The 23,437-nt window shown below is 40.0% G+C and overlaps 1 protein-coding gene across 1 annotated transcript in view; it reads right to left on the minus strand.

Annotated features, from left to right (window-relative positions):
• Positions 1 to 663: 663 nt before the first annotated feature.
• Positions 664 to 23,437, minus strand: part of LOC122814033 (uromodulin-like) — a 391,951-nt gene continuing 369,177 nt past the window's right edge. The window contains exon 9 of the mRNA XM_044086624.1: positions 664 to 1,180. Coding sequence (XP_043942559.1) covers positions 1,119 to 1,180 — 62 coding nt within the window. The 3' untranslated portion in view covers positions 664 to 1,118. The remainder of the gene's footprint in view (positions 1,181 to 23,437) is intronic.

Genomic DNA, 23,437 nt, shown 5'->3' on the forward strand with positions numbered 1-23,437 from the left:
ATATCAGTAGTATTTCTTTATTAAGTCTAGTGACTGCCATTCATAATATTCTTTGGATTTTTATTTTAGTGCCCATTTCCAGCACACTCAGTAAAGTGAGGGTCAGCTAAATGCTTCTCAATTTGCATGCATGGTGTGGGTTACCATGAGACTATGAGTTGGCTAAGCAAAGCATGGACCTATGGCTCTATTCTGCATTCCATACACCACTTTCATGAGAAGATGCTGCAGTTGTAATGGACTGCACTACATACCTTAACAACGATACGCTCTTTCAATGCAGATCTTCTTTTTCCAGCATCCAGGCCATTAGCATATCCTAGGTCATCTGGGTCACACATAAGCCTTTGTCCTTCTACACTATGCAGCTGTCTAGTCATTCTTGGTATAAACAATTTGTTTTTTTGTGGATTAAAAATATTTTCATACCTGAACATATTGCTTATTGCATTTTTTTATTCTGCTTTGTTCATCTTTTTCTTTTTCAGAACTTTTGTTTATAATGCATATACACAAGAAATGTATAATTGCAGTTGAATAAGAATAAAATCATTCAAATGAGTTTTATAATTACTATTCCAAATCAAAGAATTACTTATCACTGAAATTAATGTTTATATTTTAATAATATGTTTGCATCTTAATTATCTTCCACACTGATTGGCAATGAAATATTTTAATACCTGAACATATTGCTTATTGCATTTTTTTTATTCTACTTTGTTCATCTTTTTCTTTTTCAGAACTTTTGGTTATAATGCATATACACAACAAATGTATAATGGCAGATGAATAAGAATAAAATCATTTAAATGAGTTTTATAATTACTATTCCAAATCAAAAAAATACTTATCACTGAAATTAATGTTTATATTTTAATAATATGTTTGTATCTTAATTATCTTCCACACTGATTGGCAATGAAATAGGATACAGCAAGTCTTCAACAGTTTTCTTACTGATGTTGACTTGTATAGAGTAATTACATTGTATTTGGGATTGTTTGTTAGTTAGTCTTGAATTCACCTAAAATGTCTTCAGATCATGCAAATGGAAGAAAAATCAATGCATAATGATTATATTGGAGTTGGCTTTTAATTTGCTCGATGCCCATGGATCACACTGATGTCATTACCAAGACTACCAGGAATGCACAGATCTTCTTCAACCAAGGAAGACCTAGGAAAGGTAAAGGAAGACACAAGCAAATTAAATATTAATGATGCACGTGACAGTAAGTCATACTTTAAGAACACTGATTGATTGGACACTATGAATTCTGACTGTCTTTGAATACTTGGATAAGAACCATCTGGGATATACATGTATAAAAAGAAGCTTCTTGATCTTTACAGAGCATATATGATTTGTCCTTATTATCCATAATCAATTATGGTATTTCTTCCAGATAATGATCAGACACCAGAAATATTAATTTTAAAATAACAAGACAATTCATGTTTTTCTTTTTCATTTTGTTTGACATTTGCCATGTTGTCAAACATTTCTTTCTGTTTGAAAAATTGTGATATAGTTACACTGTGTGCTACAAATAAGGCAAAACTATGTCATAAACAGCGTACATGCAAGGCAAGAGTTACAACTGATGCTTAATCTTTATAGTCTCACTCAGAATGAATATAAAACTAGAAAGATAAAGTTATTCTTTTACCCAGTAACTTTTTGTATGGACTCATTGGTTTCAATAGTGACCAAAATTTAAAGGACATCAGACCAAAATCAATTAAACAATGTGAAACAAAGGATTCATGAAGTACTGCCCACATGAAATTAAGCATCTCAACTTCAGTGAGTTAATACTATCTGGTACATAAGTTACTCCAGTGGAGTAGAAGGATAAAGCCCTAAACACATCCCTGCTGAACCAGGTTCTATTAGCAGTCAGGTGACCGGAGGAGTGGCAGAGATGGATGGGTGTGCCCATCCTGGAAGGGAGGACACTCGTTGATGTTGCTCCCTAAGGGAAGGCATGATCTACAGGGTGGAGTTACCATTAGACATAGTAGAAGAGCATGGGGGAGTGGATAAAGGGAAATTAGTTACCACATACAAAAATCATCCACCCCATATAGAAACACAGACAGCCAAGCCCCAGGATGTTCTTTGGATCCATGAACAACCCCCCAATAAATTCTGGAATAGTCCCAGAGGGTAGGAGGCTGGCTGGTAAAGCTGGCATGGACATAGGGAACTGGGTGCTGAGCTGGTACCATGAGGTCCAAGGAGACCAAAAAATATCTTATTCAGTACTTAATCAGGCTAGTCTAGAAAACCGTGAATATACAGTATGTCACATGACTGAAGCTGATACACTTCAGAAATAGGAGCAATTTACATTTAAAGTATTATCATTTGAATTTTTATCTAAATTATTATCATTTAGATTCTTAATCATTTGCATTTAAGGAAGATAACATATGTATTGGTTAGGATTCAAGCTCAATTGAATTTTATTACAATGTATGGAGTTCTAAGAGAGAGAATAACACTGGTAATATTATTGCTGATTTTAGATGCCAGGACATAGTGCTTTCATTTTCAGACAGAACACTGTAACTTCCCTTTTGAAGCAGTGATTCTTGGAGATTAACTATCTTTAGATGGTCATCTGTACCTACGGTGTTGGTGGCTTCTTTTCCGTATGCTTGTTATGACCCTGCGCCAGTTATAAAGCCCTATCTGATAAAGTGGTGCAAAATCATTGCTCTACTTCCTGAGCAAGAACTGATCACTGAGGAGGCAATTATTTATACAGTCATAAGGGGAAATTCTATGCTATGTCCAAACTCTAACATTATGGCCGATGTGCATGTTTGCAAGTGAGTGAGCATGTTATACCTTACACAATCTCCATGCACTGCTCTACACAAAGGCAAGAAAGGGTGCCCTAGGAGTACAGCTTTTTAGGCCAAGCACATAATCCCAGCCTGTATGCTGCATCACATAACCCCACCCCCTTGATTTGCTTGTATTGTTGCAGACCAAATCAACTCCTTCCCACCCAAAAATGGCTAAACCAAGATTAGCACTTCACTTCTATCCTTCCTCCTTGAATCCTGCAACACATATATCTATATATATATATATATATATATATATATATATATATATATGGAATACATGCATTTGGTTGCAGAACCAAATGCTAAATGTTGTTTTTTCTGATCCAGAATGTCAAATTTCTAGGTGCTGAATGATCAGAATGTCGTAAAAAACTCAAAATTTGACATTCCCGACCACTCTACCACCTAAACAAGTGTGCTACCATGGGTCAAAAAGGGGGGATGTTTTGCATTTTGACATAATTGCATTCGCAATTATGCAAAGTCACCACACTGCTTTCAGACATTTTCCAGTTGGTCATTGACCAGCTGACCAAATGCGTGCATACCTATCTATAGATATATATATATATATATATATATATATATATATATATATATATATATATATATATATATATATACATGGTTCCCTATCAGAAGCCTGAAACACTATAAGCTTGAAAATCAAAATCCTGAAACCAAAAGCGTGAAAATTCAAAATCCCGAAAACCCAAAATCCTGAAACTCAAAATCCTGAAAACACAAAATGGACATACTGACGTCATTGTGGCTTTGCTATTGTTAGCCCTGTGGTGTTAGGTCATGCGTTGCGTTCAGGTGAGTGTGCGGTTGGTTTTATGTTAGGGTTAGGGGCGGTTTAAGTGAGTTAGGGTTAGGGCACAGGTTAGGCATGTATGCAATAGTGACAAATATTGGGGTTAGGGGCGGTTTAAGTGAGTTAGGGTTAGGGCGGGTCAGGTGAGTGTGCGATATTGACGGACCTTAGGGTTAGGGTTAGGGTCAGGGTCAGTTGGTAGATATTAGTGTCTTTATAGTGACATATTAGCATTATTTGTGTTTTCAGGATTTTGAGTTTCAGGATTTTGGGTTTTCGGGATTTTGAATTTTCAGGCTTTTGGTTTCAGGATTTTGATTTTCAAGCTTATAGTGTTTCAGGCTTCTGATAGGGAACCATATACATATATATATATATATATATATATATATATATATATATATATGTACACACACACACACACACACACACACACACACACACACACACACACACACACACACACACACACACACAAACTAACCAATCTTTTGTCATCTAAATGACAGTCAGTGTTTCACTTCTATGCAGCAGAGAGTCAGCACACACGTTATTTTTTCTAGGGAAGAGTTTATGCATATTAATAATTCAGATAGCATTCCCTTGACACCATCATTAGTCATCGCACTGTGTGCTCATAGGAAGGTAGTTGAACTCCTGATTACTGACACAATCATTAGTCATCACAGCATGTGTTCAAAGGCTGGCAGCTTCCTTCCTGACCACTGACACCATCATTGGATATCACAGTATGTGTTCAAAGGCAGGCAGCATCCCTCCTGTCCACTAACATCATCATTACCCATCCTAGTATGTGTTCAAAGGTAGGCAGCATCCCTCCTGTCCACTGACACCATCATTAAACATCACAGTATGCATTCAAAGGCAGGCAGCATCCTTCCCGACTACTAACACCATCATTAGCCATTACAGTATGGTTTCAGAGGAAGGCAGCATCCCTCATGGCCACTAACACCATCCTTAGCCATTACAGTTTACGTCAGAGGCAGGCAACATCCCTCCTAACCACTGACACCATTATTAACTATCACAGTATGAGTTCAGAAATAGGCATCATACATCCTGACCACTAACACCATCATTACCCATCAAAGTATGTGTTCAGAGGAAGGCAGCTTCCCTCCTGTCCACTGACACCATCATTAGCCATCACAGAATGTATTCAAAGGCTGGCAGCATCCTTTCTGACCACTGACACCATCATTAACTATCACAGAATGTGTTCAAAGGCAGGCAGCATCCTTCCTGACCGTTGGCACCATCACTAGCCATCACAGTCTGTGTTCAAAGGCAGACAGCATCCCTCCTGTCCACTGACACCATCATTAGCCATCACAGTATGTATTCAAAGGCAGGCAGCATCCCTCCAGACCACTGACACCATCATTAGCCATCACAGTATGATTTTGGAGGAAGGCAGCATCCTTCCTGACCATGGACACCATCACTAGCCATCACAGTGTGTATTCAAAGGCAGACAACATCCCTGTTGTTCACTGACACCATCATTAGCCATCACAGTATGTATTCAAAGGCAGGCAGCATCCTTCCAGACCACTGCCACCATCATTAGCCATCACAGTATAGTTTTGGTGGAAGGCAGCACCCCTACTGACCACTGACACCATTATTAACAATCGCAGTATGCGTTTAGAAATAGGCATCATCCTTCCTGACCACTGACACCTCATTACCCATCACATAATGTGTTCAGAGGAAGGCAGCATCTTTCGTGTCCACTGACGCCATCATTACCCATCACAGAATGTATTCAAAGGCAGGCAGCATCTTCCTGACCACTGACACCATCATTACCCATCACAGTATGTGTTCAGAGGTAGGTAGCATCATTCCTGACCACTGACACAATCATTAGCCATCACAGTATGTGTTCAGAGGTAGGCAGCATTCTTCCTGACCACTGACACCATTGGTGCCCATCATAGTATCTATTCAAAGGCAGGCAACATCCTTCCTGACTACTGACACTATCATTAGCCATCACAGTATGTGTTCAAAGGCAGGCAGCATCCTTCCTGACCACTGACACCATCATTAGCCATCACAGAATGTGTTCAAAGGCAGGCAGCATCCTTCCCGACCACTGACACCATCATTAGCCATCACAGTATGTGTTCAAAGGTAGGCAGCATCCCTCCAGACCACTAACACCATCAGTAGCCATCACAATATGGTTTCAGAGGAAGACAGCATCTCTCATGACCACTGCCACCATCCTTAGCCATTACAGTACATCAGAGGCAGGCAGCATCCCTCCTGACCACTGACACCATTATTAACCATTGCAGTATGCATTCAGAAATAGGCATCATCCTTCCTGACCACTGACACCATCATTATTCATCACAGTATGTGTTCAGAGGTAAGCAGCATCCCTCCTGTCCACAGACGCCATTATTAGCCATCCCAGTATGTGTTTAGAGGCAGGCAGCATTCCTCCTTACCAATGACACCATCCTTAGCCATTACAGTGTATGTCAGAGGCAGGCAGCATCCCTTCTGACCACTGAGTCCATCATTAGACATCACAGTATGTGTTCAGAGGTAGGCAGCATACTTCCTGACCACTGACATCATCATTAGTCATCACAGTATGTTTTCAGAAGCAGGCAGCATCCCTACAGACCACTGACACCATCATTAGCCATCACAAGGCAAGCAGCATCCCTTCTGACCACTGACACCATTATTAGCTATCACAGTACATGTTCAGAGGCAGGCAGTATCCCTCCTGACCACTGCCACCATCATTAGTCATCATAGTATGTGTTCATAGGTAGACAGCATCCTTCCTGACCACTGACTCCATCATTAGACATCACAGTATGTGTTCAGTGGCAGGCAGTATTCTTCCTCACCACTGACACCATCATTAGCCATCACAGTATGTGTTCAGAGGTAGGCAGCATCCCTCATGACCAGTGACGCCACTATTAGCTATCACAGTACGTGTTCAAAGGCAGGCAGCATCCTTCCTGACCACTGACACCATCATTAGCCATCACAGTATGTGTTAAGAGGCAGGCAGCATCCTTCCTGACTGCTGACACCATCATTAGCCATCGCAGTACGTGTTCATCAATAGGAAGCATCCTTCTTGATTACTGACACTACCTAACCAGAACAGACTGTGTTCATAGGCAGGTAGCATCCTTCCTGACTATTGTCAAAGCCAGTACAACATGTGTTCAAAGGTAGTCAGCCATCCTCCTGAGTACTTACACCATCAAAGGTTGTGTTCATAGCAGGGAGATAGCCTCTCTCTTGACTACCTACATATTGTTACCCCATTACAGTTTTTATTTGTATTTTTATTTTCACACTCACAGTATATGTTGAGAGGTACACAGAGCAGAGGTATTGCTCTGATGTGATTTTTTTCTGAAAATGAATATATCAGTGGAATTCTTTCATCATTTTCACTTTGCACCATTATTGTAGGTATACATATTAGGAAATATGCTTCTGGTACTGTTCTGAAATACTGAAATGATTCATCTTTCTTTTTTACAAGTTACAGTTACAGTTATACGTTGTAAGATTTTATACAGGTGGAAGTTACTAAAGATAAAGCCCACGTGCAGCTTAGTGTATTGCGCAGGCAGCAGTTATGTACAAAGTTTACTTTGCATACTTATTTGCATACTCCTCACATGAGGAAGAGAAAATCTCTCCAACTGTGAAATGGCAGCTGTTTAGCAATGACAGGGCAAATTTGTCAATGTAAGTTTAACTATCTATCAAAATGTGGGTAATTAGAACATTTTGAATCCCAGATTGAGTAAATAAGTGGAACGACAGAGTGAATGTGTATGGAACAGAGTGAATGTTTATGGAAGGAATGACATAGAGAAATAAAGAAGACATACAACCTATAGGGAATGCCTCTTTTCCAACAAATTCCATGTTAGAAAGCTCACTATTCAATAAACTATATTCTTCTGTTCAAGTGAATTTTACAATAAAACGAGAAGGGGAGCTTTACTATTCATTGAAGAAAGCAGTACTAGAAGTGTTAAAACACCAACATTTATTCATCCATTAAGCACTTTCACCCCTTCAGTTTTAGGACATCATCAGAATAAATAATGCAACATCGCTTCCTTTTATTTACAGTTACTACCCTAATTAATCCAATTTGATATATCTAGCAAAGTTCTTGTGTTCCTATGTTTACTGTTGCTTTCAAACCACACTGTTACTGTAGTTCTTGCTCTTATTTTAGTCTTTAGGTTTGGTTCATGATTGCTCAAGGTGAACACAAATATTGTAACTCTTTCAAGACCAAATATTAAAATATTCAGCCAATCATTTAATTATACATTGATTGTTACATGTTCCCACGTTGTTTCATATTGGAGGTTTACAAAGCAAACTCTTGCCACCCCATATAGTGCCTTTTTTAGGTGGTGTTCCAAAGATCATATTACCACCACAACAGCTACAAAGAAATGCAATCTGTGGGTCATGCTGCTCAACGCTAGAAGTTTAAATCTCGAAATACACTCACTCAAAGCACTCTTTAAAATGGAGAATATCGACATTTGTGCTGTAACAGAGACCTAGTTCAAGGCAGCAGAAAGTCCCCCTTCACTACCAGGCTATAACTCATACTACCCCTTTCGACCCCAGAACTTGGACCAAAGCTCCAAAGGCAGTGGTATTTCCTTATTCGTAAAGGATGCGCACACCTCCAGACTGGTAGCCCAACATAACACATCAGAGATACTTCAGGTGCAGCTAACACTGGGTAAGACAGCAATTCAGGTCATAGCCTGCTATAGGTCCCCAATCATGTCCCAAGACTCACACTCCACATTTTTAAGCACCCTGGAGAATATTTAGGGTCCAATCTAACACTCTAATACTTGGCAACTTCATCTACCCCTGCATTAACTGAGAAAACTACTCATATACCAATACAGTTGCCCAACATTTCCTGGAATTCATTAATTCCAATGTCCTGGACTAGCTCATTCTTACCCCCACTAGAGGTAGCAACATCCTTGACCTGGTCATTACTAACATGGGCGACCATTGCTTTACACCAACAATCAACTCCTTTCTGGTTATATCTGATCACAAACTAATCACCTTGGAAATACACATCCTTTCCACCCACCCACCCTGCAAAGGTAACCACCATGAAAAACCTCTCCAAAGCTTACTTTGGGCTCCTAAAAACAGAGTTAGCAAACTTCACAGCACCCATGCAAATGGAGAATAGTTGCATGACCTCCAAATCATACACCAATGCACTGCACAAACATACACAAATGCATGGATATCGTCGAACCCAAGAGAACCAAGACACTCTCCTCCAAAAAAAAAGCCAATTTGGAGGTCCCCTGTGTGATGACTGTGCCCTGGCCCTGCAATCAAGGATCCTCAATCCTCACCACTAACACCAGAGAGGTCATCTCCTAGAAGAGAAAAGGATAACTATTACACACAGTAAAGTACAATTTCCCTTAAGTGCACACAGAGAACACAGTCAGTCTGGGGCTGGTTGCTCCCTTGCTCACCAGGTCCCCAATAAGACTCCCCACTGGCACAGCTATAGGGTCCAGATCTCAGCCTAACTGGGCAAGCTGAAACCTCCAGTACCCTCTCTGTCCAACCAGTGCTTCGTGTCCTTACCAAGTAGCTGACACAACACACACACACACTTTGAGAGAAGTATTTATACAACTTCACAGACACTCCTGGGAAAGGCTGACACAGATTCTCCAACTGTGCCCCTTTACCCAGACTATATGGTAGTAATTACTGGCACCACCTAGTTAATAATATCAGCTACTAAAAGGCCCTTAAAAGGGTGTCCAATTATTACTGTGCAATATGAATATCCAATGGTAGTATGACTAACAGTCAAAGCTTACTTTAGAGTAGCTTATTACAATAACCTCTATAAATATGCAATGTACTCTAGAGCTTATCTCTACACAAATCAGCCACAGGTAGAAGGTTTTAAAAATATTTAATAATAAATAATTAAAACACAAGACATCACTACTGCACCGCAGAGATATCTAAGAGTTCACAGATCACACAGAGACTTAAAATAATACAGTAGGACAGGTCTGATTTCAAAGAAAAATACCTAAATAATCTTTACTAGCTTTAACTATTCCTACAAGAAATCACAGTGCTGACTTACATGTGAGCACAAGGCAGAGTGCTGATAAATGAGATATCCAAGATCAAAATGTTTTTCAGACTCTTGTGAGAAATAGTAGTTAAACATTACTAACAAACGTCTCTAAGGCTCTCCCAAAATTACATAATTTTTTACACTTAGGCTTTCCCAGTATTCATATTGCATCATCTTAACACCTGGTCTGAGTTCTCAGGCTACAAACTGCATTATTTAGCAATCTAACACCTCCTCAGAAACTTACAACAATGCAAGACATTTTACATCTATATGCTAGCAGAAAACAGAGCAATAAAGCACCTTCCACATCTAAATTCTAGTCATAAACTTTAGCCTTAAAACAATGGGCATGAAATCTTCATCCAGCCACCCTGAAGCCGAATTCTAACATTAAAGAGATTCATAAGATCTTTTCAACTTAAAAAGACACATTTGAAATATTTGACTTGGTTTTCCTTACAGCAGATGGCAATGTTGCAACAGTCTTTAAGTTCACATTTTACAGTGTTTTCTTACATTTAAAAACACAAGCCTGTATTTTACATTTATTTATACATTTGATAGAATTATGTATCAAATTATATTTGACTAGACTGGCAGTTTTCACCCATCTCTCCCCAATCGTCACACCCTGCCATAAGCAAACTCTACAACAGACGGAGGAAATTGATGCAAAATAAGGTGAAGTCCCAAGAGTGGAAAAACTTCCTTATCAGCCTCAACAAAAAGTTGAGATCCTTCGTCAAATCCTCTAAAGCTAGCTAAGAAAACAGAATTGCAGCAGATAGTAAAGACAACCACAAGGCCTTCTATACTTATATAAAGAACCTTTACGGAAATACTCAGATTTGCTCTGAGCTACTGCACAATGGTACCTCCTATATTGAGGCAACAGATATTACCAATATACTGGCTGACAGATTCAGTGCCAACTTTACCCCTCTCCCCCCCCCCCGAAAGGTCCCAGTCACAATACTAGTAGATTGCCAGGCACCCAGTATTACTGCTGCACAGGTTAAAACAGCACTGTCCAATGCCAAGAATACAGCTTCTATGGGACCTGACAATATCCCTAGCTGTGTTCTACATGAACTAAAGAGTGAATTAGCACCTCACCTGTGTGCCCTGTTCAATCACAGCCTCACCTCAGGCTTTCTCCCTACCAAATGGTGCACTGCTACAGTCATCCCTCTTCACAAAGGAGTAGCAACTACAGACCCTGGGATATATCGCCCCATTAGCCTGATGAGTCTGATATGCAAAGCTATGGAACACATCATCATGGACCTAATAAACAAGGAAATAGGGAATCTCCAAATTCTGGATCCCACACAGTTTGATTTTGTAAAGGGTAGATCATGCCTGCTCAACCTGGTTGACTTCTTTGAGTCAGTCACCAGAACTGTGGATGAAGGCAAGGTGGTTCATACAGCCTAACTTGATATGGACAAGGTCTTTGATATCATTCCAAACTCAGTAATCATAGAAAAACTCACTAAGTTAGGCATCAACCCCTATATCACTAGGTGGGTTGCAAACTGGCCCACAGATAGAACCCACAGTGTGAAAGTAGCTGATGCCAAGTCAGACTGCCGATTCCCACAGGGTTCATTCCTGGGTCCTCCCCTGTTTGGTATCTACTTCTCTGAAGTCCAGGCCAATACGAAGGGACTCTGGCTGACAAAGTTCACAGACAATTGCAAGTTGGGAGCTATTATTAACTCCCCATGTGATGTTGACATCCTACAGAAAGGTCTCATTGAAACCGACAACTGGTGTCAGAAACATGGCCTTAAGCTCAATTCCAAAAAAATGTATTGTCATCCCCTTTGGGAAAAACACAGTTCCCATGAATTACCACATTGATGGTAGTTCACTGAATACAGAAGGCGTTATGAGAGATCTGGGAACACTGATTGACAGCAACCTCTCTTTTGATCAGCACATTGACACTGTGGTCAGAAAGTCCTTCTATGTGGCACATCTCATTACTAATGGTTTTGCATCTCCCTCTACTGTACCCTCATTAGGCCAATCATCGCGTACAATGCCCCATTTGCATGTACCTCACTAGACACCTACAACAACTAGAGAGGCCACAAAAGTACCTCACAAAGAGGATTCTAGGCTTTAAACACTTGTTCTATATGGACAGACTCAAAAATCCCCAGCTAGTCTCTGTCTCATAACGCCTACTTAGAGGTGATCTCTGCTTGCCTTACAAAGCCACGTCTGACCCAGCTCTGTTAGAAATGCTACATCTAAAGAAATCCCAATCCCTCTGCACCACATGCTCCAGAGACCTCAACCTCATTACCACAATCAACAGAACGTACTGGAGGGGCAGGTTCATAACTCAGAGACTGCCCATGTCATGGAATAGACTTCCCATACATCTCAGACAGAGCATCTTACTGGCTCTCTTCAACAGAAATCTTGATGAGTGGATGGGAAATAGAAAATTCACCCTGGGGATCACTCCAGTGGATCTACTCCACAGAGGAGCTGGGAACTAAGGTTGGGTAACACTATGCCAGGGTAATCCTATGGGCTAGGCTTGTAAATGCTCCAGGGCCATTAACCTAGTACACACCTGTGAACCTATAAACCCAGCGGAAGCAATATATTCATCCACTAACTCATCCACCCTCTTATAAATAACTTCACTATCAATATAGAGAAAGATATTGCCCTATGACATGAGGTTGGGGGACGCATAATGGTTATGGTGTTTACCTCACAGACAAGGGATACAGGGTATGAGTCTCACCAAAAGAAATTTGTTAGGTTTAAAATGTTCCACAAAGGCAGCTAGCTTAGTGCTTACTTATGAACCTTTGAGTTCCTGATATTCCTGATATCCCAGACTAACAGAGGGGATAAAACATTGCACGTTAGCCTTCAGTGACCATATAATAAAAGAATTAGCACTGTGCCCCCAATCATAACTAAGTCTTCACATGTTGGAGAGGAAGATATCAAGGAATTCATTCCCAGTGCAAAGCTCAAGAGATGAATCTTGACATCCATGTCAAGAACACAGCACTACTTCATTATGAACAGAGACACCTAATCAGAATGGCATGCCATATGTACAGCTTCAAGTGCTCTTGATGTAACACTAGTTAAAAATAATACACACAAACATTGGATCTTGAAGTATTTTATGGCTTTTGGACTTAAACTAAGAGCCAATCTGGCAACTGAACAACTTGAAAAGCTGCTAAACTCTTCTGTATGCCATTTTTGTGTCACAACAATCAGTGTTTTGCAACTTTTAGAAGTGTTTTTAACTTCTCACAACTGTTTTGTGCTGGCTGATGTGTGTGGTCTCAAATGAGACTAGAGCATAAAACCATGCATTGTAAAAATTCTAATGAATGGATTCCTAGGATTATACTCCACATTTAAGAAAATTGACTTTGTTATGTATTTTTCTAATACAGTATAGGTACTGAAAAAAGTTTTCTCAAACATTTTTCAGTGTTGTTCTAAAGTATCGTGCTAGAACAAAATTGTGTTCATTATTCATTACAAAAAGTGTTTGAAACATTTTCACAGCTTTAAAAGCTGCAATGCTTTTCACTGTCATACTCAAAAGTGAAGTGTCTAACAACTTTTTAAGCTCTTCATTTTTCAGGGGATACATCTTCTGCCTACTGTCTATGTGACAGCACTCCGCAGTTTTCAGAGCTGTAATACATTTCATGTTGTTACACATTTTTTTTTTACTGATTATATATAGAATAGATAAAGCTCAGCATACTCCGAAGAATTATGAGCTGATCTCTCTAATCCTAAATCACATATCTGTTCTCAATATTGATTTTAAGATATACCTCTCAGTCTTCATTTTGTTCTGCATTTAAGGTCAGTCTTTTCACATCCAATTCTCAAAAGTTGTTTATGATCAGAATTAGACAACTGAAAAGCTTAGACAATAGGTTTAAGAAATTGCTAGAGTGAGCAGTCTCAGATCTGGTTGCCTTGTTTTCGTTCTTCTCACAATCCAGTGAAAGAAATTATTGAGCAATCAATACATAAAAATAATGTTTTATCTATGCAATATTGAGCTGTACTTTATATTAAGATTATTTAGATGTAGTTATGTTATTTATTCACCTAATAAAGAGGGCACCTAACTACAGACAAAACATTTTTTTTTCACATTCTGATTCACACTTATGACCTGACCTGACATGATCACTACAAGTAGTTACCGATTCTTGTCTTTATTTTACTTATTACCACCTGTGTCTATAATGGGTGGCCGCATCAAGTTAATTTAATGGGAGCATGATCACTCTAATTTCACATTGCTCAGTTTTTGTTTTTGTCCCATTCTGCATTGCATTTATTGTGCATGCTTCATTTGGCTGACATGCAGGTCTGTTTTGCCACCTATGCTTCTGTTCTGTTTTTGTTTTATGTAACTGTGTGTCATGGAAGAATCAGGTGAAAATTTATTATGCATGGATGACAGAAAAGATAGCAGTAAGCTATGTGTCTATAACTTATCTATTGTTGCCATCATGTCTATGAATGATGGCTGAAACACAAACCTTGGGGTGGTTTGAAAAAAAGTCATGAATTACGCTAAAAATGGAAGGCTTGCAACTGTTTTATTCACTGTAATTCTGCTGAAGTTTTTAGGATGGTAACAAACAGTGTATTTATTAAACATGAGCCAGCTAGATTATTGTCTTCATAGTGCAAGAAGGGTAAAACTCCAATTTTAACCAGGACAATACAGTAATGACTGGAGACTTGGGCAATGGAAGAGCTGACAAGGGAGGGTAGGATTGATTGGATGCCTCAGCATTCTGGGATGAGGGAGGTGGTCTCACTTGAAGCAGTGCTGGTACCCACTGGAGAGACAGAAATGGCATGTAGTGTGAGAGCCAGGGATGCACATTCATTGCTGCCAAGCTTGGCTAAGCTGTATCCACATAGCTATCTTCATTAACCATGAGTGGGAATGCAAATACATACAACTCTTTTCCACTGACAATATGGTACATGATTTGATAAAGTTTATTACACTTTCTTTGTTAATGTCTTACTCTGAAAAGCAATCATTAAGTGTTGTATGACTTACTTAGCGATACAGCTGGGTCACACCAAATATCTACCTTATTATGATGCTTTCCTTGTATTTTTTTTTTTAATTTTGTATGAGCCAATATTACTTCTCGGCATCTGCATAGTAGCATGTCAACATGCATAATGTCCTCATACCTTTGCATTTGTAAAAAAAAGAAAAAACATTGACAACACAAATACTTGAAAGCACTTGGGAGCCAACAAAACATTTTTTGCAGGGGGCATTTCAGCTACCTCCTCTCGCTACCGAATGTGGGCAACTGCATAACAAACAAACAACCCAGCTACTTACTTAAATATAACAACTCCCTTAATCTGCTATAAAAAACAACTCAAAGTAAAACACAGCAAAAGTGGTAAAATATTGTTTGAGCCAAACCAATTTGAAAAAAAAAAATAAAACTGCTTTCTGAACAAATGAAGCCAATGGTCTTAACATTCACAATCCTGACAACATAACATCAAAAGACTTAAATGCTGAAAATCACAGTATCGAACATCTGCATTTGCACCCCCTCCCCCAGGACCATTAATCCCTGGGTTTATACTGGTAGATGGATTTAATACTCAAAAGTTTTAGACATGGTGGCCTTCAGCATTTTGTTCTTTCAGTATTATATTATCAAAATTATGAGTTTCAGGATTCTGGACTTAAATGATTTATATATATATATATATATATATATATATATATATATATATATATGTGTGTGTGAGTGTGTATAATAGGGTCTATATTACGAGATGGAAATCCCGTTTCCGCAAACACCACAACACCAATACGTATAGTACAAACTACGGTAATGGCGAACGTTCAAAACCACGAAACACGAAATGTCGAAGTGTCATGGTTGGCCTGTCTGCAGTATAGAGGTAAGTGTGCAATAGTTGCAGACCTTAGGGTTAGGGTGCAGGTTTAGGAAAGTGCATAGATAGGTAATGTATGTATGGTTCAATGTAGGGTTAGAAGTAGAGTTTTATTAACTGTATTTGTGTGGATTATTTGTTTTGTTTGGGTATATTTCTGTAGGGTAAGTGTGCGATAGTTACGGACCTTAGGGTTAGGGTGTGGTTAAGGTAAGTGTATAGATAGTAATGTATGTAAGGTTTAGTGTAGGGTTAGAAGTAGGGTTTGGTTAGTGTATGTATGTGTTTTATTTATTATGTTTGTGTATGTAGTATGTAACGCGTGGTGGTGTTAGCCGACTATGACGATTCGAGATTTGAAATTCGCGGATTAGGGGGTTTGACATATTTGCAGTTCGGACTATGTATGTCGGTGTTGTGGTGTTCGATGATATGGGTTTTTTATGTCGTAATATAGACCCGTATAATATAAATATATATATATATATATATATATATATATATATATATATATATATATATATATATATATATATATATATATATACACACACACACACACACACACACACACACACACACACACGCGCACACAAACACCACACATATGATACATGTGATACATATGTATGTATGCACATATATTTCTTTCAACAAGTAAAGGCTTTTCATTGAATGGATGCTACCACCTAAATGTCCTGTACTGATCATATTGATATTGTTAAGCTAATTTTAGCATAAGTTGCATTTAAATCTTTAAAGTGTAAAATTGCAATTTCAGATGCATTTTACATCAGAGTATCCAGTTATAATTATGTGAAAGTATAACTGCAAAAAGGGAATGACATATGGCCTTTTATACCTAGCTACTAAATGTCAAACTTATAGGCATTGAAATGAGGAAGGCTAGATAGTATGTTGTATCACACTCAGTTTCCATTAGGTGTGGGCATGTGACTTTGTTTCACTGAAGAAAATGTAATACCTACCCAAAATGTGTCCCTACCACGCAGGCATTCCCTCAACAGTAAGATGAAATACATACATTTTCCAGAAGAAGAGACTTTTGCCACTGTGAAGATACCACTATGAAAACTCCCAATGTAAACTGTAGCTTTGTCTATTAGCAAAATTTGAGAATGAACAGGATTTCTAGTTTAAGTGTAGATTGGTAGTATTAGATGCAGTTTTATATAAATGTTCATATAAATTTTCCCATTAGCTTTTGTAAAAACTGTGAAAGAGGGACTAGCGTATGACCTTTGATTTAAGACATCGAGATTTAGGGTTAAAGCCTTTTATCTGTGACAGTTAAGGATGAATACTTCATGTAGTTATTTGTGTTTTCTTGACACTGTTGGACTAGATCCATTTTTTAGAGGATGCCCATATAAGAAGTTTCTACTTCAAGGATAAGAACAAGGCATGATAACATGCAGTATCAATACGTGTGTCATATTAATTGTGAGTCAAACTTAAAACGATTTGCAGTAAATAATTTGAGACTTGAACAGCTGTGAACCTAAGTCAGTAATGGTAAGTTATAACAATCTATGTAAAGCAGAAATAAGAAATGTGGTTTGGCAACAAACCGATTTATCCAATAACATCTTCAGAAGGGGGGTTAGATAAATATATTAGTGGGAGTTAAGAGGGTTAGGGAGATGAAAGGGATAAATATAAGGAGGGATGATTGCGAGGAAATGAGGTAAGGGTGGGGATGGGCTTAAGGGGTTTAGACAAATGTAGCTGGCTAATTAATCACATTTTGGCGTGAACTTACTATGGCAGGGAGCGCCCATGACGATCTTTAGGAGAGATGGTGGGCCTCTGGGTGCTGGTTGGAGGCAGGTGGCCTTTACATATGTCTTTATTTATTGATTTATTTATTCAGTTTCCTCTGGTATGTGTTTTTTTTCTCCATGGCTTTGCTCTGTAGTGTCCAGGAATTCAGTGCTGATGTGAGCTTAGAGTGATTAAGGTAGTCAGGTTCGTTAGTGAGTATGTTGTGTTGGAAATCTGTATTTCTTTGGCTTCTGCATGGGCATTGTTGTTTGTGGGCTTTCACGTACCTGGGAAAGGCTCCTTGAGTGACAGCTTTGTCACAAAGCAAGTTTTATAAAAAAAAAAAGAGAGGGGAAATATGGGTGGGTCATTGTCCCATGGTGTCCACTGGTCATCCATAGTTCTCAGTCCTGCTAGGGTGCTGAACCGGAGGTCTGGATGCAGTCTGTGAGCTTAGAGAGGGCTGTTTGATATGCAGTAGGTGCAGAAGTGGAAGGTGTTTGGCCTGGTGTGCAGGGATTAGTTGCCTACACATATTTAGTGATGTTTTGGGTTTGGAGTGTGCTGTGGATGGATGCTATTGGGATCTTGGTGCTGGACTCGGTTGTTGCCGAGTTGATTTTCTCAGGTAGTTTTCCAGCAGTATGGGGTTTGTTGTTGAAACACAGATGTGAATCATTTCTTATTTGAGGTTCATGTGTTTGTGAATAGGAAGGGTGATGTGCAGTTAAGTTTGATTTTTCAGTGTAGTCAGAGTATATTAATTAACAAACATGGGGGTTTCCTCTGATGATCTTGTCCAGTTGCACCTGCTCTTCCTTAGTATTTTGTTTTGGTGCATGCTATGGAAATTTGCAATGGTGTCAGGACTTCATGCTTGTTGTTTATTAAGTTTTCTCTGTCACTCACTTAGCTCATTGCTGGTGTTTTAGTTTCTGGTTTTCTGAGAGTTTCATGGGCTGTGAGGTTCATAGGTTCATAGATTAGTACTAAGCTAACTGCCCTTGTGAGACATTTTAAGCCTAGCCAATTATCCCTTGTGAGACTCAAACCCTGCACCTTGTGTTTGTAAGGCTAACACCTTAACCATTAGGCCACCCTCCCAAGGAAGGGTTGATTCCGCGCATACGTATCTGGAGATACTGCACAGAATTTCAGGACTTTTATATTTAAATATTCTATAATGTATATTCTATGTTCAAATGTTCATTAGTGATATAGGCAGAAAGGATAAAAAAAACACAATTTCTATTAATTATCAAGCTAGCTGCACAGATAATGGAGTGAGTCGTGTATGCAATAGGACACACATGGCGGTACTCTAATACAGTTGTGGCCATTTTTGTTTGGTGTCCATCATTGTGTCTTGGGGGGACAGTGTATCTCCCAGGACTTAGGTGGGGGCACAGATGACATGGGTATTAGAGGGAAATGTGTTAAGTTACTGAAATGGTTAGTAGAGCTAGTGTTCCAACCTACAACGTTCTGCAAAAGGGCACCTTCGGGTTGCTGTACCTCACTCTTCACAGGAACTTATTTCGCAGGCTTTGACAAGCAGAGTGGGCTCCATATGAGGGGATGGAAGTAATGTTTCAGGAAAGGGGCACAGGTTAATCAGAGGTTATAGTCCTGTTTTTGTGTTGATTAACTGTTTTACACTTTTAAAAAGTTATTTGTTGCTTAATTTTACCTGTAGGCTAACACACTCAAGTGCGCTAGCCGTTTAAAAGTATTTATAGCATTTACTGTCTGTTTTTCCTCTGTTTTCTGCAAAAAAGAAAAAAACAAAACAAAAAAATCTTGTTTTCCCGCCTTACTGAACTAGAATAGTCCAGTCTTCAGAGTTTGCTGATCTCTGGGCTTTGTCTTGGTTCCTGTGCTATTCCATATCCTTATTTGGATAAAAGGAAGCGTCTTTGTTCACCAGTGGGAGTGGGGAGCACTGAGCAGCCTATTTGTCCCTAGAGGAGTGGTTCCAGCCTGAAACTTGTAGTCTATTGGCCATTTTGGGTCAATTCCTAGCTCTTTTCAGCCCTCTGTAATAAAGACCGCTTTAGCGCGCTTTTTCGCTTGTATTCAACTCAGCACAGCTCCTCGTGGTGTCCTGCAGAGTTCTACAAGCAGCAGAGAGCAAAAGAGTGACTTTTTCCTGATTTAAGTATTTTTTTTCTGGCTTTTTGATTATTTACTGCTTAGCGACTGCATTTTCGCCTGTTTATACAGCTCTGCATTCTATTTAAACTGTTTTTGTGTTGATTAACTGTTTTTCACTTTTAAAAAAAGATATTTGTTGCTTAATTTTACCTGTAGGCTAACACACTCAAGTGCGCTTGCCGTGTAAAAGCATTTATAGCATTTACTGTCTGTTTTTCCTCTGTTTTCTGCAAAAAAAAAAAAAAAAAAAAAATCTTGTTTTCCCGCCTTACTGAACTAGAATAGTCCAGCCTTCACAGTTTGCTGATCTCTGGGCTTTGGCTTGGTTCCTGTGCTATTCCGTATCCTTATTTGGATAAAGGGAAGCTTCTTTGTTCACCAGTGGGAGTGGGGAGCACTGAGCAGCCTATTTGTCCCTAGAGCAGTGGTTCCAGCCAGAAACTTGTAGTCTATTGGCCATTTTGGGTCAGTTCCTAGCTCTTTTCAACCCCCTGCTATAAAGCCCGCTTTAGCCCGCTTTTGCATGATGTAGCGCGGAGTTGCCCATAGAGCACCATCGGGCAGCGCCGGTTAAACAAGGTTAAACTATTTCTGGCTCCGTAAAGTCTGCTCTTCAATTTTTGCCTTAGAACTTCTCTACTTGCAATCTAAACAGTCTATTCTCTATCTCAAAAGCTCAGCACTTGCTCCTAAAGCATTTTTATATAGGTAAAGTACTTATATACTAAACAAAGTACTACATTAGCCTAGAATCCCCTTGAGTACCCATTTCCCTATAGGTCCCTTCTGACTCAGTTACACAGCAAACGTTTTCACTTTTTCTAGCATGTCGAAGGGTCAGTTGCTTGCGTCCTCTCCTGTTCAGCTGGTGAATCTGGGCATCTTGAGGCAATGTTACAATTGCCTCATGTACACAGACAACCCACTCCTTCTCTCACAAAACACAAATACATGTGAGAGATGCAATTATATAGCCAAACTGGAGGCTGAGCTCTCTCATCTCAGGACTGGCAAGACCAGACAGGAGGAGAAGGAAACCACGCACACCACAAACCCAGTTTCACATAGAACTATCACAACTGCAAAACAAACACATAAACACACAAAGACATACTCGGAGGCACTGATCAAAAATCTACCAAAACTACAGAGGCCTCCAAAGCAGACACCCAAGCAACTGCCACCTCAAGACATAAGACATGCAACACATAGTTCTCAAAGTCAGTGTGCTAAACAGTCACAGCCCTTAAGGCCAAACACAATGCCAGACACACTTGTTATAGGTGACTCCATAGTCAGACACACTGACGTCCCACTCACCAGACTGAACAAGGAAAAGATCACAGTAAGCTGCCTGTCAGGCGCTAGAATCCGCCAGATAACACAAGCACTCAGGTCACTCCACAGCAAGTACAAGTATGACTCAGTCATTGTCCATGCCGGTGTGAACGACCTGAGACGTACCTCCCTGGACTACATGAAAAGAGACATAGAGGAGCTCTCAGATTATGTAGCCCAGGCCGGTATGACCCTGACCCTGAGCAGTATCCTACCCTCACCAAGAATGATGCCACAATACAGAGACAAAATGATCAGCTTTAATAATTGGCTTAATTACTGGTGTCATTCTAAGGGGATCCAATGTCTGTCTGCCTGGGATGACATGCTTGACAAGCCACGCTGCTTCGCATGGGATGGCTTGCACCTGTCACCCCTGGGCTTCTGGATATTGGCAAAGGCTCTTGCAACCCCCATAGTGCCTTTTTTAGGCAAGGCTCAAATGATAAACCTACCGCCCTAGAAAACAAAAATGGAGAAAAACTAAGGGTAATACTGCTCAATGCCAGAAGTCTAAACCACAAGATGCATGCCCTCGAAGCCCTCCTCAGTATGGAGAACATCAATGTCTGTGCTGTGACTGAAACCTGGTTCAAGGCTCCTGAGAGCACCCCAGCACTATCAGGTTATACCTCATATCATGCGTTCTGACCCCAAAATCCAGATCGAACCACAAAAGGAGGGGGAGTATCCATATTCATAAAGGATACCCACACCTCCAGGTTAGTGGCAATGCACGAAGCATCGGAGACCATCCAGGTGCAATTAACCATAGGTAAAACTGCCCTACAGTTTGTAGCATGCTACAGACCACCCTCTCAAACTCAGGAAACCCACACAGCCTTCCTGAAGACTCTGGAGAGTATGAATGTCTCTCCAAACACCATCATATTGGGTGACTTCAACTACCCAAACATAGACTGGGAACATTACTCAAGCCCCAACACCCTAGCCCAAAGGTTCCTGGAGTTCATAAACTCAAATGCTATGGAACAACTAGTCACTATATCATCACAAACATGGGGACAAAATGCTCCACACTGGAAGTATATCCCTCATTGGTGAGATCAGACCATAAATTAATCTCACTGGAGATCCACATCCCGCCCCCAACCCCAGCAAAAAAGACCACAGTGAAGAACTTCTCAAAAGCAAACTTCACACTTCTTAAGACTGGAGTGGTATCCTTCAAGGCCCCCGAGCCATTGGAAACCACAACCCACGCTGCTGAAACCCTTACAAATGCCTTCTACGAGCACCTCCAGGAATGTATGGATCAAGCAATCCCTAATAAAATCAAGACCCTTTCCACCAAAGGCAGGCACCCGGTCTGGTGGACCCCAGCCATAAACAAACTCTACAACAAGAGAAGAAAGCTACTACATGACAGAGCAAAATCCCTAAAAGGGAAGGCATCTCTGATCAATACTAGCAAAAAGCTACGATCACTCATAAAATCATCCAAGGCCAACTTTGAGAGAAAAATCGCTAATGACACAAAAGACAATCATAAGGCCTTCTTTAGCTATGTTAGAAACCTGGGTGGAAACTCCCAGATATGCTCAGAATTAGTCCAAAATGATACAAAAATCACTGAACCCACAGACATTGCCAACATACTGGCAGACAGGTTCAGTGCAAATTTCTCCCCTCCCTCCCCCCCAAAAGGAGAAATATCTATCCCACCGGAGTCTAGCCCCCCAAACATCTCAGATGCCCAGGTGAGATCTGCTCTCTCTAAAGCAAAAAACACAGCATCAATGGGACTGGACAGTGTCCCCGGCTGTGTGCTACACAAACTCAATGAGGAACTAAACCCACACATAAGGCTGCTGTTTAATCTTAGCCTTACTACAGGACTACAGGATATGTACCCAAAGAAAGGCGTACGGCAACTTTGGTCCCACTCCACAAAGGCGGTGCTTCTACGGACCCTGGAAATTACCACCCCATAAGCTTGACGAGCCTTGTCTGCAAAGCTATGGAGAGGATCATAATGCAACTCACAAATAAAGACATTGGGAACCTACAGACACTGGATCCTACCCAATTTGGCTTTGTCAAGGGCAGATCCTGCCTCTTGAACTTGGTCAACTTTTTTGAAATAGTCACTAAGGCCATTGATGAGGGTAAGGCAGTTCACACAGCCTACCTTGACCTAGCAAAAGCGTTTGACACAATACCCCACTCGGGCATCATAGAAAAGCTCACCAGCTTGAATGTAAACCCATATGTCACAAGATGGGTTGCAAACTGGCTCAAGGACAGAACCCACAGGGTTAGAGTTGCTGGTGCCATGTCAGACTCTA

The sequence above is a fragment of the Protopterus annectens genome, chromosome 1.part1 (genome assembly GCF_019279795.1).
Source record: "Protopterus annectens isolate FY-2018-M chromosome 1.part1, PAN1.0, whole genome shotgun sequence".
NCBI lineage: Eukaryota > Metazoa > Chordata > Ceratodontiformes > Protopteridae > Protopterus > Protopterus annectens.